At 37.7% G+C, this 17324-nt stretch overlaps 1 protein-coding gene across 3 annotated transcripts in view; it reads right to left on the bottom strand.

Moving 5' to 3' along the window:
* The window catches only part of RNASEH2B (ribonuclease H2 subunit B), a 93526-nt gene that overhangs the window by 35757 nt on the left and 40445 nt on the right, over positions 1-17324 (bottom strand). For all 3 annotated transcript variants that reach the window (XM_081082811.1, XM_081082809.1, XM_081082810.1), the window contains 3 exons: positions 8968-9032; positions 6873-6978; positions 595-676 (listed from right to left, as the gene is read on the bottom strand). In XM_081082811.1, coding sequence (XP_080938937.1) covers positions 595-676; positions 6873-6978; positions 8968-9032 — 253 coding nt within the window. The remainder of the gene's footprint in view (positions 1-594; positions 677-6872; positions 6979-8967; positions 9033-17324) is intronic.

Here is a 17324-nt window from a genome sequence, read left to right as displayed (position 1 = left end):
CAATTGGCCCTGCTCTGAGCCCGACCAGGGGCTGCACCTAGGGATTGGGCCTGCCCTCTGCCACCCGGGAGCAGGCCTAAGCCAGCAGGTCGTTATCTCCCGATGGGTCCCAGACTGCGAGAGGGCACAGGCCAGGCTGAGGGACCTCCTCTCCCCACCCGAGTGCACAAATTTTTGTGCACCGGGCCTCTAGTCTAATATAAATGGTACAAATCTTTAAATGTAACTTTCAAAAATATTCTACACAACACCTACTTTCTTTGCCACTTTTATTTCTATTAAAATGATCAAAAGAACCAAATTTATTAAGTCTAAGGAGGGATAAAATATTAATATAGTTCACTGTCTAAATCACACCAACCCATACTTCCAATCCTAACACAAGTTCTCCAATCAGTATCCACTAAACCAATTCATTTCAATTAAGGAATGTCCATTAAAAATCAACTCCAAACCATACAGTTTATAACATAACTCTAAAATAATCTCTTATCAGAAACAGTGAGATGATAAGTCATAAAGAAATCATATTGCTGGAACACCAAGAAGTGAAAAGGTACTTCTTAATTATGACTGAAGATGAACAATACTCACTTTAAATATTTAGATAAGTCATCACTTAATTCTTTAGTGATGTAATCAGATATCAGGCCATGGGCATAACGAATATAGTCCTCTGAAAGAAACAGAAGAGTAAAAAAAAAAATTATAGTAATAATTATGAAAGATTTAAAGTCAAGTTGACCAGAATTCAAATTCTGACTTTATATGGTCTTAAAAATTCAAGCTTCTCACCCATTTTCTCATGTGTAAAATGGGGATGCTAATGTATATCTGTCAGAGTAGTGAGGTATTATGATGGATGAAGATATAAGATATCCAAGATATGATCATATAATACAAGTACAACACAATAGATGCCCACTAAATGACAGATAAAACCCAAATTCAGGGTTGTTTTCTTAGTTGAGGCCCTTGAATACAAATAAAGTTCAAAAATCAGTTATAACAATATGAAATATTGTTAGCCCTTTGAAAAAGACTAATTGTTTCTCTAGGTCTGTTTCAATATAGAATACATCTAATTATTTAACAGTAATGAGTATGCTCATTTAACTAATAAGCTCTTGCTTTATAAGAGTCCTGAACATTATATTATATATTCTTCCAAACTAATAAAATGAAAAAAGAAACAACACTAAACTCAGCAGAGTGTATAATCATTAATTCTAAAGCATTTGGATCCTTGGTACTGAGTATTAATTAAGTGCAGTTACATAACACAATAAAATCTGTTTTAAAGCCCTGTTCCTTAATTCAGTATTTTATGCAGGGGATAATCAAATTTAATCATAAGATAGGATAATCACATCGGGATATAAACTATCAATATCCCAGGTTTGTTGCTAAGATATTTATTAGCTTATTTTTTTCTTTCTCTTCTACCTTCAAGTTAAGATAACAATTTGCCTCAGTATTTGTTAGAAAGTGTTTGCTTCTTGGATCACCTGATCTCAAAAAGTCTTCAGTAAGAGGTTTTTACTGCCAATGTAGAAATGGAACATTTCTCAAAATGTGCTCATGGTTCTGAGCTAGCAATTATCCAATGAGTCATGAATGAACAAAATAATTTTAAGAACGTCATTTTAAGAATTTTAAGTGTTTGCATCTTTCGGTAGCATATCAAGCTAAAGATCTTGAAAAAGGAACTAGCATAAAGAGTGGCTGGGACACTAAATGGCAATATACACTTTTATGTAGAGATTAGCAAAAACACTGGATTGGGAGATGACCTGGCCTCCTAGCCAGGATGGTGACCTGGGACAGTCGTCCATTTCTCTGAGGCCACAAATTCTCATTTTGTATTTATTTATTTTTTAAAATCTTTATTGTTGAAAGTATTACATGTGTCCCCTTTCTCCCCCATTGACTTTCTCCACCACACCCACCCCAGGCCCTCACCACCCCACTGTCTGCATCCATGGGTTATGCATATATGCATACAAGATCTTTGAATGATTACCTCCCACCCACCCACCCTCCCCTGCCTTCTCTCCGAGGTTCCACACTCATGGTTCCATGTCTCCAGATCCACTCAGTTCATCGGTTTATTTTGTTACACTCCATATATAAGTAAGATCATGTGATACTTGCCTTCCTCTGACTTATTTCACTTAGCATGATACTCTCCAAGTCCCTCCATAATGTTACATAGTATTCCATGGTATAAATGTACCACAGTTTTTTATCTAATCATCTACTGATGGGCACTTGGGCTGTCTCCAGATCTTAGCCATTGTAAATTGTGCTGCTATGAATGTAGGTGTGCATACATTCTTTCTGATTGGTGTTTCTGATTTCTTAGGATATCTTCCTAGAAGTGGGATCACTGGATAAAATGGCAGTTCCATATTTAAGTTTTTGAGAAAACTCAATACAATTTTCCATAATGGCTGCACCAGTCTGCATTCCCACTACAGTATACTAGGGTTCCCTATTCTCAACATCCTCACCAGTACTTGTCATTTGTTGATTTGCTGATGGTGTGAAGTGATACCTCATTGTTGTGTTAATTTGCATCTCTGATGATCAGTGAACTTTGAACATTTTTTCATATGTCCCTTGGCCATCTGTGTGTCCCTTTGGAGAACTGTCTATTTAGGTCTTTTGCCCATTTTTTAATTGGATTGTTTGTTTTCTTTCTGTTAGGTTGCATGAGTTCCTTATATATTTTGGATATTAACCCTTTATCAGGCGTATCATTGCCAAATACATTCTCCCATACAGTGGGCTCCCTTTTCATTTTGTTGATGGTTTCTTTTGCTGTGCAGAAACTTTTTATTTTGATGTAGTCCCTTTTGTTTATTTTCTCCTTAGTTTCCTTTGCCCTAGAACAGTGGTTCCCAATGTGGGGCACATGCCCCACAGGGGGCAATCTGATTTTTAAGGGGGGCAATTTGAGAATGAGTTAACAGTGAATTTTTTGCATTTCTTATGGTTCTAGGGGCCTCATATACAGTATATGAATACATAGTGTCATATTTATGCATTTCAGTTATTATATGTTTTGAAACTTTATTTGCTATTTTTTCATATCACTTTATATTGTGGTTGTTTGTTTGTTTTTTTAAACAATTTCTAGGTGATTTCTTCCTCAGTACTTCAACTGTCCTTTTGTTCTTTTATTTTTCTCTTTCCTGGATGCCATGTTCTCTGGAAGCTTGTTTAGACCAAGTTTATGGCCTTCTAGCCTTCCTCCACCATTATTCACTCTTTGAATAATGAGAATTATATGTCACAGGGGGGCATCAGGATTTTAGAGATGCTTAGGTGGGGCATTGCCAAAAAAGGTTGGAACCACTGCCCTAGGAGATGTATTCGTAAATGTATTGCTATGAAAGATGTCTGAGGTTTTGTTGCCTATGGTTTCTTCTAGAATTGTTATGGTTTCTTGACTTACATTTAGGTATTTTATTCATTTTGAGTTTATTCTTATGTATGGTTTAAGTTGGTGGTCTAGTTTTTTTTGTTTTTGTTTTTTGCATTTACCTAATTTTCCCAACACCATTTACTGAAAAAACTGTCTTTCCTCCATTGTATACTATTGTCTCCTTTGTCAAATATTAATTGAGCATGATGGCTTGGGTTGATTTATGGGGTCTCTGTTCTGTTCCATTTATCTATATGCCTGTTCTTGTGCCAGTAACAGGCCGTTCTGATTACGGTGGCTGTGTAGTATTACTTGATATCTGGTACTGTGATTCCTCTAACTCTGTTCTTCTTTCTCAAGACTGCTGTAGCTATGGGGGTCTCTTTTGGTTTCATATAAATTTTTGGAGTATTTGTTCTAGATCTGTGAAATATGCCATTGGTATTTTAATAGGGATTGCACTGAATCTGTAGATTGCCTTTGGTAGTATGGACATTTTAGTGATGATTCTACCAATCTATAAACACAGTATGCTTTTCAACTTGTTTATAACTTCTTCTATCTCTTTTTCAATGTCCTGTAGTTTTCTGAGAACAAGTCTTTTACCTTCTTGGTTAAGTTTATTCTTTAGTATCTTAATTTTTTTTGTTACAATGGTAAATGGAATTTATTTTTTCTCTTTCTGAGAATTCATTATTGGTGTATAAAAAAAGCCATCCATTTTTTAGTATTGATTTTGTATCTTGCTACACTGCCAAATTCATCTATTAAATCTAGTAGTTTTTTGGTGGAGTCTTTAGAGTTTTCTATGTACAATATCATATCATCTGTGAATAATGAGAGTTTTACTTTTTCCTTTCCAATTTGGATGCCTTTTTTTTCTTCTTGTCTGATGGCTGTGGCTAGGACTGCCAGTACTATGTTGAACAGGAGTGGTAAAAGCGGACATCCGTGTCTTGTTCCTGTTCTTAGGGGAAACGGTTTTAGTTTTTGCCCATTGAGTATGATGTTGGCTGTAGGTTTGTCATTTATGACCTTTATCATGTTGAGATATGCTCCCTTTATTCCCACTTTGCTGAGAGTTTTTTTTTATCAAAAATGGTGCTGGATTTTGTTGAATGCTTTTTTATGCATCGATTGCTATGATCATGTGATTTTTGTGTTTCATTGTGTTTATGTGATGTATCATGTTTATTGATTTGTGAATATTGGACCAGCCTTGCATCCTTGGAACAAATCACACTTGGTCATGATTATGATCTTTTTAATATATTGCTGGATCCAATTTGCTAATATTTTGTTGATATCTCTATTTCATTTATCTTTTCTTCTGGAGAATTCTCTTGTTCTTTCATTTGGGGGTTGTTTCTTTGTCTTCTCATTTTTGCTGCCCGTTTGGGTTTGTGATTAGGTATTAGATAGATCTGCTACGCCTCTCAATCTCTAGTGCAGAATAGTGTCAAGTGCTATTTCTGACTAATTAGATCAGGTAAAGACTCAAAGACTCTAGAGACTGCCTCTGCCTACAGACTTAAAGGATTTTGTTTTGAATAGCCTTCAGGCAATCGTCCACAAGTGTAGTGAGAATTTTTTCAACAGGGAAGGGCAACTGCTTCTGCCTGGAGGCTAATTGCTATTTTCAGTCTTTTAATGGGCCTCAGATACTTTGCACCTTAAGGCAAGGTGTTTTCCAGTAGAGTGGGTCAACTTTCTTCCCCCCTCACCCCTCGAGGCAAAACCATTAGATAGCCATTGTCTTTGTGAGAAAGATGATCTCCTCATCGCAAGGGAATGACAGCAGAAGAAACCAGGGTGTCTGCCTTCTGGTTTCTAACCCCAGAGACCCTGATCCTGTCTTCTTCTCACACAGCTCCAGTCCACTATGTTCTCCCTCTGCCAGAGTACAAGGTGAGTGGCTCCAGAGGGAATTTTGTCCGTTGGCCCTTTAAATGTGTTGCATTTCTAGCCATCTCTCCCTGGTAGACAGCAACCCCACTGCTTTTCACAGTCAGATGTTACGTGGGTACCCTTCTCAGTTCTGGGAGGTCCAGCTTGGGGATTAGACCCCAGAGTTTCAGGTGGCAATCCCACATGCTGAGATATCTCATGTGAGAGCCTGGGACTTCATTGTGGGAGCCCAGCCAGCCCTTTTGTGCCTCTGTCCCTCCTACCAGTCTCTATGCAGTCTCCACTTTCTATCCTTGGTTTTCAGGGTTCTCTCCAGTGAGTCTTCAGTTGATTATTAAGGAAGTTTTTCTGTATTTTAGTTGTAATTCCACTTTGGTCCTGGGAGCATGTCCGTGCAGTATCTACTTACTCCACTGCCATTTTTACTCTTCCAATTTTTCATTTTTTAAAATGACATCTGCCTAAATAACCTCTAACATCGCTTCTCCTACTTAAAAAAAAAAATGCTATGGTTTTATCCATCTATCCATCCACTTATCTGACTGCTACAACCTTTCCTTTTGTTAAAACCAACCAAAGAACCTGACTGCAGCTGGTATAGTGAGGGTGCTGTCCACCATTCCCAGAATGGCTGGAGCCAGCTATCATCTGTCTGTACTAGGTGTTCAAGGTATATTTCTGCAAACCAAAGACTGCCTCAATTATGATAAATCACAAACAGGGCACTGTCCCTACTTTTACTTTTTAATGACTAAAGTCAGGTGTTTCAGAATTGTATACCCAGAACAGGGGAACACTGTACTGAAGGTTAAGGTCAGAATAATTTCTGCCCCACCATTTGAGAATGTTAATTGCACTATATAGCTGTTTTTATTCAACATCTATATATACATGAGTATACTACACTGGAAAAAGCACCAAAAGAATGCACGTTAATAACCCCAAAGAATAAAAAATTGCTAAATGGATCAATTTTTATCTAAAATTGAAGTACTGAGACCTAATGTAGGACAGATGCTTCTTTAGAGAAAGATGCAAACAGATGCAGCTCACTAGACAGCCTGTACCACACAATAATACAACAAGAAGCTTGAATGTGGGCTTAGGACTAAACCAGCTCCTTAGTAGCTTAGCTTCACCATTTTACCAGCAATGCAACTTTGGACAAAGCCTCAAGAATGAGACTTACTGGAGTCAGGTGAGATAATGTGTGTATACTGGCAACTTAGCAAAAGGCTTGGCATATGATACACCCTCAGTAAATGAAAGGCAGAGCTGTTAGGGTTGTTATTATTAGTGCAAAATAAATATTTGCTGAATGAATGATTTAAAAGTATCAGTTAGTGACAGATGTGACCTATGGTAGAAACATTACGTGTTTCTGAAATGAAATGCATACCTGTCACAAGATGAGAAGACATGGTAAGAATGCAAACTTCTGAAACATTAAGATTTTAAAATCATAAGATAGGCATTTATAACATAAGCAACATACTCCAGACAAAAATAATTTCTGATGAATCTATTTACTTACCTTCCTTGTCACTGGAAATATGGTGACCGGAGAAAAATGTAGTTGACTGTACACGGGCACCGACATTTATGTTATTGGCTTTTAATGCTGCCACGGTCTGATTAACCTATGAAATAACCAAAAGGGGAATATTAGGGTATTTTGAATTAACTCTAGAAATCCACAACTTTCCAGATAAGTCTTCAATTCATTTAAGATCCAGGAAGAAATATTTCTTCAGCAGATATCAAAGGAGAGACAGCTGCATATTTGGAGAAGGTTGAGCAGCAGCCATAGCATTTCAGGATGATCTCCATATACTTAAGGGCTACACAATAGAGAGCACTGACTCTGGAACCAGGCTGCTTACTTGGTTCTGCCCTGTGACCACGGGCTAATTACTTAACCTCTCAGTAAAATGGAGATAAAAATAGTATCTACCTCATACGATTGTTATAAAGATTAAATGAGTTAATATACAGGGTGGGGCAAAAGTAGAGCTACAGTTATTTGTATGGAAAATAATACAAGTTAATAAATAATAACACAAGAATAAATTCTGCTTCACATATTCATAACTGCAAACTTACTTTTGCCCCACCCTGTATGTAAAGACCCTTAGAACAGAACCTGGCATAAAGTTTATATGTAATAATTTTCTAAACAAAATAAATAATGTAAATTTCCCAAATCCTAAAATCTACGAAAGAAAACACAATAAATATAAATTTCACTTTGTTATTCATGTCATTATTATTTGTTAAGAGCAAAAACTAAACGTCAAGATTCGGTTCAGTACTTACACTCATTCTTCACTAATAGTAGACTATTACTAAGGTGAATGAAAAATGAAACATAGAGGCACCTTTAAAATTTTTTCACTATGCTGTACAGTAGGAGCCTAATTAATTTTACTCTTATAAGTTCATTTCCATGCTCCCAGGCTCCTAATATGCCCAGTAACATATAATAAACAGGTTTTTCACAAGATGGAAGACAGTAGAAGAGAATTCTAGGAATCAGTACTGTAACTGCTGGTATCACTGATTTGCAAAAACTCAGCAACAGATATCCTCTGGTAAGATTCTTAACCGATGTCAAAGTGCACTGCATCCTTAGACTAATGGGTTTCAAAGTATTTTTTGTGTTGTTGTCTTTTTAGCCACAACCCACAGTAAGAAATATACAGCAACCCAATACTAAAACACATATATAAATATGTTTCATGGAGCCATACTTAATACTTGTCCTTATTTTGTTAAATTTTAACACATCCTGCCGAAACCGGTTTGGCTCAGTGGATAGAGCGTCGGCCTGCGGACTGAGGGGTCCCAGGTTCGATTCCAGTCAAGGGCATGTACCTAGGTTGCGGGCACATCCCCAGTGAGAGATGTGCAGGAGGCAGCTGATCGATGTTTCTCTCCCATCGATGTTTCTAACTCTCTATCTCTCTCCCTTCCTCTCTGTAAAAAAACAATAAAATATATTTATAAAAAAAAAAAAATTAACACATCCTATCTATCCTATCCCATTCCAATACTGATTGTGACTTACTAAATCCAATTTGGAAACACTACCAGACCTTACATGCAGTCAGTCTACTTCTTAGGATCACTAAGTACACAGTGCGCCTGGAAGATGACTCCTCTTCAGCAGCGAGATACAGAGTGGGACACACATCCTCTAAGCCTGAATCCAGTCGGCCTCAGGCCCCTGCCTGGCTGCGTGTGAGCAACACCCACCTCTCAGACAACTGTAGGACCAACCGCAGCAAATACACATCAGGCCTGGTATTGTCTAGCTTGGAAGATTCAAGTCTACACCAACAAAGAGCAAGAACTTCTTTCATTCAGTGGTGAAGATCATGGGAAAATGGGGATGCAGGTCAAAACAAAACAAAACAAAACAAACAAACAAAAAACCCATCTAGCAAACTCCAGAGACATGAGTTAGGATGAAAAGTAAAAGATTTCTTCTCATATTGGATATCCTTACATAGTTTTCCTGTCTTAGTTAGAAATACGAGATAGTCTTTTGTTTACGACTTACCACATTCTCTAGTTTTAAAAAGATGTACTGAATTCATTCTGCCATAGGCACTGGAGGGGTACTATACCTTTTTTTCCAGCCACTTTAATGTCTTCTCTTTGCTGTACTTGTAATATTTCTTTTTGCCTATTTCTGGATTAAATTAAAAGAAAAAAGAAGAAGACTGAGCATAGTAGAGTAAACAGAAATAAAATGCATAAGGTTATGTCATATACAACAGGGGTGGGGAAAGTCTGGCCCCAGGGCCACATAAGGCCTGTGAAATAATTTGGTCTGGGCCTGTCACGGTATTAAGGGTGAGTTAATTAAATGTTTGACCAAACATAGCAGGCAAATTTTTAAGTTGATAATTTTGTATGGCCCACAAATGATGTTATAAATATACAAATGGCCCTTGGCAGAAAAAAGGTTCCCCGATCCTGACATACAAGATAATTTTAAAGTATTTTATATTAGTGTATATTCTTGAAAAACTCAATTTGCAAACCTGTGAGTGTACTTGAGACATTAAAAAAATTCCAGAACAACCCTGGCCAGGGGGCTCTGTTGGTTGGAGCGTCGTCCCATACGTAAAAGATTGTGGGTTCGATTCCCATTCAGGGCACATACCTAGGTTGCTGGTTAAGTCCCAGTCGGGGTAAGTGTGGTAGGCAACCTATCGATGTTTCTCTCTCATATCCATGTTTCTCCCCCATCCCCAATCTCTAAAAATCAATAAGCATATCCTTAGGTGAGGATAAAAAAAAAATTCCAGAACAGAATTTGGTAGGAAGTATCCAACCATTGAAGGAGTGGGAATTTAAACAAATCAGATTATACACACAAATCTGTAGAAAAGGTAATTTTTAAAACAGAAAATTAGCAAGTGAAGAAAATTTCATTCTTTGCATAATTTTAAGCTCACTTCCTTCAATGTTTTCAATGAAAGACTACTTTTCTAAAATAAAAACAAAATTCCCATAAGAGAAAATTGAAACTAAATGCAGATGCCTATGAACATTCCATTATCAAATATATATTGTTAACTACTCAGTACTGTCATGATGGGATTAGTGGAGAAAAAAAGAAAAGATAGAACTCTCTTTCACTGTATTGCAGTATAACCATTGCTATTTTGGGGAAATTTAGATTTATGATATGTTCAACCTGGCCCTTTTATATAAGGGATAAAAGTTCCATGTCTTATAAATTATACTTCCTGTCCTCACAATCTACCTAGCATTACCTACCACATCACTGAACCACTATTTCCTTGGTATCTCTTCATTCATGGGGAGTCTTGGTTTCTGTGCAATCGGTGCACTCCCACTTCCTGCCCCACACAGGAGTTATCCTGTGATCACTGGATTAGGGCAGATGCAAACACCAGCTTATGGCTCTGTCAGAGACATCCTAGATTACATAGAATGACATTTTCTCTTTCTCTCCTCTGTAATAGTAGCAGGAAATGGAAACTACCCTATTTTTTCCAGGTATAAGACACCCCCATGTATAAGATGCCCCCCACTTTGCCAACCCCAAATTAAGAAATCAGTATTTTAAACATTGTGCTGGTTTTCCTCTTAAGGCCTTCTTCTTTCTTGGCATCTTAAGGAGTTGTTCTTCCTGTTTTCTCCACTGTCTAATCATACACTCAGTGGGAGGAGGTCCAAATTATCTCTCTGCAGCTCTATTTCCATGCTCTTTTGCATAGCTGATTACATTCAGTTTGAATTTTGCAGAGTAAAACAATTGCTTACCAGTATTTATCTTTTTATTTTTGATATCTTTATGGGTTCAGAACGCTCTGTTCCCTGTTGCATCTGTGCGCTCTCCACCTCCACCTCCAATTATGGCATCAGCTGATGTCAGTAATAAGGCTCCTGATTGGAGGAAGCCTGTTTGACTTGTCAGTTTGCCTTTGTAGCTGGGATATATGAGGCACTTCATATACCCCAGCATGGCTCCCTCCTGGGCTGACTTCCATGGATAAGATGCCCCTCGATTTTCAGTCTAATGATTTTAGAAAAAAATAACATTTTATACGTGGAAAAATACGGTACTTATTCAGGGATCACTTTACTGCAGTCTGTTAATTGCTTGCGTTCCACTAAATCAGTGGTCGGCAAATTCATTAGTCAAATATCAACAGTACAACGATTGAAATTTCTTTTGAGAGCCAAATTTTTTAAACTTAAACTATATAGGTAGGTACATTGTTATTAACTTAATTAGGGTACTCCTAAGCTGGCCTTTGCTAAAAACGTCCTCAATCTGACTGAGGTATGTTCGCTGAGGTCGACCCCTTCCAACTCTCCCATCCATACTCGTCTTGTATACTTGTTTCGTCTATCTCCTTTCGTTCATCCTCTCTATATGTCCAAACCATCTCAACATACCTTTCTCAATCCTCGACACTACATCTTCTTTCACTCCACAACGTTCCCTAAAATAAGCTTAATAAACTTTAAAGTTTTAAGTCTTAGTTAAACTATAGGTACGTTGAATAAAACTTGATAGCATACTTAATAATGATATTATTTATTGATAAAATTAAATTCCTTACAATTTACCTTACAATATCGATAAAATTAAATCATGACAACAACTGACAAACACTAATGTGAACAATGGCCTTGCAACTCCTTGGAAAGTTTGGGTAAGTCAGGTTTGTTGTTTTTAATTTTAGGCACGATTCCAGGTTCTCATCAATAAGACGACTTCTCAATTTACTCTTGATAAGGTTCATGCTTGAAAATGATTGTTCGCATAAATATGTAGACCGGAATAAGGAAAGAACAGCAAACACTAGTTTTTCAGTTGATTATATGAGTCAGGAATACTATTCCAGGTGTTAAAAATCAACATATCTTCCTTCTCCAGGTCTTTCAAAGCAGACCACTTGTGCTGTGGACGAAGGACGCTAACCACTGCACAATGAGACTACTGACTGACTGGCTCACTCAATTGGTGCATGAATCAAGTGCGCCTCCCCCGCGCTGCGTATACTGTGGCCCACCTGCACCCTCTCTCCCTTCGCCCTACTGACCCACACCTCCCACTTCTTCTAACGCCACTTCTTCAAAACAGACTCGCCCAGGCCGAAAACCAACTTCTGCGCATGGGCCACGAAGTTTCAATCGCACTGTATGTGCACGCCCACATGTGGTATTTTGTGGAAGAGCCACACCCAAGGGGCCAAAGAGCCACATGTGGCTTGCAAGCCGCGGTTTGCCGACCACTGCACTAAATCAGTGGTTCTCAACCTTGGCCCAGAAATCAGGATTTTAAAAAGATTCCCAGGTGATTCTAATGTGCAGCCAAGGTTGAGAACCACTGCACTAAATGGTTTGCATGGGGAAGGGCTGGCAGGTCCCTGGCCCTAGCACAAATACATTTCCTCCCCATTTCAGCCTGTGGTTGTCAACATTGTGGGCACTAGAAAGCAGGATAGAGTGGGGAGCCACATCTATGCTCCCCTCTCCTCAGGACCTGTCAACAAATAACAAAAAGGAGGCATTGTTACAAATGGTATCCTGTCAGAAATTTGAGAATTTCAAGGTGCAAGGTCTGCTGTCCCCAGAGCTAGGATTGCCTGGGGAAACAGCCTGCTGTAGAACCAAGGTAGAGGAGACTGGACCCATCTTCCCTGGAGACAATGCCCCACCCACATACATTAGGGGAATTCTAAGAGCAACGCAGCAATCACTCAAAAATGTACACCGTTCAATGGACTTTATAAGTGCTGTTCATTACCTAAGACAAATAATCACTAAAGAAGCTCAGGTCTCTCTTAAGAAATCTTACTTTGACTACTCACTTCCCTCTTACCTCTATCTCCAAATTCCCTGAAAGAATGTTCTACAATCTGCCCATCTCCTTCCTTCCTCCCACTCCCTGTGCCCCTTGCAGGCTATTTCCTTCCCTCTTGAAAATGCTCTTTCAGAAGAAGAGTCAGTCTCTGAACCATATTTCCTGGGTTCCTATACTCGCAGAGCACAATTCACCTTGGGAAGTCACCTAATAAACGGGATGATCCATACAAATCTGATTGCACAACACCAGGCACATGACAAATACGTAATATTAGTTAAGAACAAATGAGAACTGACCACCTGTTCACGATAATAGCATCTAAAACTAAGTACATTCAGGCCTGTGCTACATTCTTTTTTCTTTTTTTAAGTATTTTTATTGATTTTTAGAAAGAGAGGAAGAGAAAGAGAGATACATTGATGTGAGAGATTGAAACATCAATTGGCTACCTCCTGCATGGCCACTACCGGTGGGGCGGGGGTTGAGCCTGCAACCCCGGCATGTACCCTGACCAGAAATCGAACTAGCAACCTTTCTGTACAAGAAATGATGCCTAACCAACTGAGCTACAATGGCAAGAGCGGTGCTGTGCTCATTATACACATTTTTTCACTGAATGCCCAGAATGAATGGCTAGTTCAAAGGCTTATTTGTCCCCATCTTAATGGACTGGGTGTGAGTGAAGTTCAATAAGTTGTTCAGAGTAAGCAGGAGCATCAGGATTCCTTTTCAAGCTGGCTGCAAGTTGTGGGTCTGACGCTCATTTTACCAAAATCAATTAGCTATTCATTCTACTGCCTCAGTACTTGTAACCCTGTTATTTGTGGGTAAAAACCTCTCCTCCAAGGTTCTATAAAACCTTTCTCTCAGTTATTCTACATCTCTGAGGACTTTTCCTCAGATTCTTTTCTAGCTCTACTTCCTCCTCCTCTGAGGCCAATTGTACCTTTCTCCTGGAGTGACTTAATCCTATCTCAACAACACTAAACAAACCCAACCAGGAAACCCACAGTCCTGAGATGAGTTCCTGAGTGCCTAAAGCCAAACTGTGCACCTTCCTCACAAACTGCCCTCCTGGACACCCAGCCTCGAATCTCAGCCAGTATTCACTCCTGCCTTCCTCCCCACATTCCATCCCTAGACTCCACAAGAGATGGGAAGGAGCCAACATTATCTTAGAGGGGACAATGGGGAAGGAAAAGCAAATAAGAAAAAAACTATGTCAGAAATAAGCAGGCTTAGCTTCTTGTGCTGGATCAGTAATCACTTCATTTAAAAAAATATTTAGTAATAATGTTTATATGATAAGTACACCCATTTTAAGTACATAATTTGAGAGTATGGACAAATGTATACATTCAGTCATGTAACCATCACCCAGAAAGTTCCCTTGAGCCCTTCTGCCATCAGTTCCCCCATCCCTACCCAGACCTCAGGTGACCACTGATCTGCTATCATCATAGAATCATTGTTGCTTTATCCTAGAACTTCATAGAAATAGTACACGGTGAGTACTTCTTTATGACCATCCTCTTTTGCTCAACATCATTTCTTTGTGAGTCTTCCATTTTGTTGCAGTTGGCAATAGTTCCTTCCTTTGTATTATCAAGTGTATCCTGTGTATGGATTCCCACATTTTGTTTACCCACTCACCTACTAAAGAACATTTAGGTTGTTTCCAATTTGGGGCTATTTTGAAAAAGTTCCTCTGAAATTAAAAGGCTGCTCTGAACATTCTTGCACAAGTCTTTGCACAGATCTGTGTTATCATAAGTCTTGGATAAATATCTAGGAAGAGAATTACTGAGTCATAAGAAATTTCTAATTAGTTATATATCATTTTATGCTTCCCCTAGCTAGGTAGGGGACTTCCAATTATTCCTTAACTTACCATATTTTTTACTTAGCCATTCTGTGAATACCGATATTTTTTTGTGATTTTATTTACATTTTCTTGGTGACTGATATTGAACATCTTTTCATGTGCCTATGGGCTATTCATAAATCTTCTTTTCTGAAGTGTCTGTTCAAACTGCTTGCTGATTTTTTACTGGGTTGTATATCCTCTTATTATTGTGTTAAGAGTTCTTTATATATTTGAGATACATATTTTTTATCAGATATGGCACGTAAATATTGTCTTCCAACTGTGGCTTTATCTTTTTTATTTTTCCCCTCAGTGGTGTCTTTCAAAAAGCAGAAGCTATTAATTTTGATGAAATGTAATTTATAATGTTTTTCATTTTGTACTGGTTTCAGGTATATGACTTAGTAGTTAGACAATGATATACTTTACATAGTGTTCCCCTTGATAATCCCAATACCCTAAATGGCGCCATACATAGTTATGGCAATATCATTGACTATATACTTTTTTTATGATTAGTGGTTTTTATGTCCTAAGAAACCTTTGCTTCTCCACACAAAAGTTTTCTATTAGACGTTTAAGTTTTTGCTTTTGCATTTAAGTTAGTAATCCATTTTGAGTTCATTCTTTTGTATAAAGGTGAGGTGAGGGTCAACGTTAATTGTTTTTCATATGGAGATCCAATTTTTCCAAGTCATTTGTTGAAATAACTATCCATGTGCCCATTTAATTATCTACTTCTGGATTCTCTAGTCTGCTTCATGTATCTATATATTTACCTTATAGCAATAACACACTTTCTTGATTATTCTAGCTTCACAGTAAGTCTTAAAATCAGGTTGTGTAAGTTCTCCAACCTTTTTCTTCTTCTTCAAAATTGTTTTGGCTATCATAAGCCCTTTGCATATATAAATCCTAGAATCATCTCATTAATTTCTGCTAGAAAAAAAATGGCCATCTTAATATTGAGTCTTCTAATTCATAAACATTATCTATCTCTCCATTTATGTAATTCCTTAATTTCTCTCATCAATGTTTTATAATGTTCAGTGTATTGGTCTTATACATTGTGTTATATTTATTCCTGGAACTTCATGATTTTTTGATGACATTATAAATGGTATGTTTGTTTTGTTTTTTAAATATATTTTATTGATTTTATAGAGAGGAAGGGAAGAGGAAGAGAGTTAGAAACATCGATGAGAAAAACATCGATCAGCTGCCTCCTGCATGCCTCCTACTGGGGATTGAGCCCACAATCAAGGTACATGCCCTTGATCAGAATCGAACCCAGGACCCTTCAGTCCGCAGGCCAATGCTCTATCCACTGAGCCAAATTGGTCAGGGCTAAATGGAATGTTTTTATTCCATTGTTCGATTATTCACTGCTAATATACAGAAATACAATTTATATCTCTATATTGACCTTGTATCCTGGTGCCTTTTTTATTAGTTCTAATGATTTTTTATAAATTCTTTTGAGATTTTAATATATATGATCATATTGTTTATGAGTAAATTGTTTCATTATTTACTTTGCAATCTATACACCTTTTAAATTTTTCTTGTCTTACTGAAACTGTTAGGACTTCCACTTCAATGGTGAATAGAAGTGGCCATCCTTATCTTGTACCTAATCTTAGGGGAAAAGTGTTTCTTTTACAATGAAGTATGATGTTAGTCTAGGTTACAGACGCCCTTTACCAGACTGAGGAAGCTCCCTTCTATTTCTAAGTTGCTGAAAATTGATATTATGACTGAATTTTGTCGAATGCTTTTTTTGTATCTATTGAGATGATCATACAGTTTTTCTTTTATGATGCATAAATATGGTGAATTATATTGACTGATTTTTCTAATGTTTAACCAACTTTGCATTACTGCAATAAACCCTACATTTTTCCTTTATCTTTTTAAATAAAATTATATATATGTTGATGTAGATAAAAATACATAAAACAGACACAATACAAGTAGAAACTGCTGTGTGGTTACTCCCAGGTCCCTGGCACCAGGAAGAACTCTCAACTCCTCCCCATGTGCGTTCCACTCAGGCCTGACTCTGCATGCTTCGGGGAGAAAATCTAATCTGTCAGGTAAGGAACTTCTGAGGCCAGTGTCTGATACCACCTGCCCCCATTACCTCCCACAAGAGCATAAAGCAGAGGTTAAGGCTTTATAATAGCGAGTTTCCCAGCTAATATTTAGTTAAAAATTTTCTGTCTGTTATCATATGAGATATTGGCCTAGTTTTTATGTATTTATACCTAGTTTTCTTTTGTAATAATTTTGATTTTTGGTATGGAGTAATTCTGGCTTCATAAAACTAGTTGGGAAATATTCCTGCTGTATCTAATTTCTGGAAGAATTTAAGTATGATTATTATTATTTTAGTATTATTTCTTCCTCAAAGTATGGTAGAATTCACAAATGAAACCAGCTGGGCCTAGAGTTTGTTTTTTTTCTAGGAAGTTTTTAAGTTAAAATTTATTTTAAATGAGACATTCCCTGGACAAGAAATATCAAGGAGAAAGAAGCAAGATGGTGGCATAGGTAGTACTTGCCACCTCCCATAGCCACATCAAAATTACAACTAAAATACAGAACAACTGTCATTCAGAACCATCTGAAATCTGGCTGAATGAAAGCCCTGCAACTAGAGAAGTAAAGAAGAAAGCACATTGAGACTGGTAGGAGGGGCAGAGGCGAGGAATGGGCTGGTCCAACACCCACATATGGCGGGTTTTTAATTAGGAGGGATA

This window comes from Myotis nattereri, assembly GCF_964212035.1.
Source record: "Myotis nattereri genome assembly, chromosome: 2".
Taxonomy (NCBI): domain Eukaryota; kingdom Metazoa; phylum Chordata; class Mammalia; order Chiroptera; family Vespertilionidae; genus Myotis; species Myotis nattereri.
This window is presented reverse-complemented; position numbering and strand designations above follow the sequence as displayed.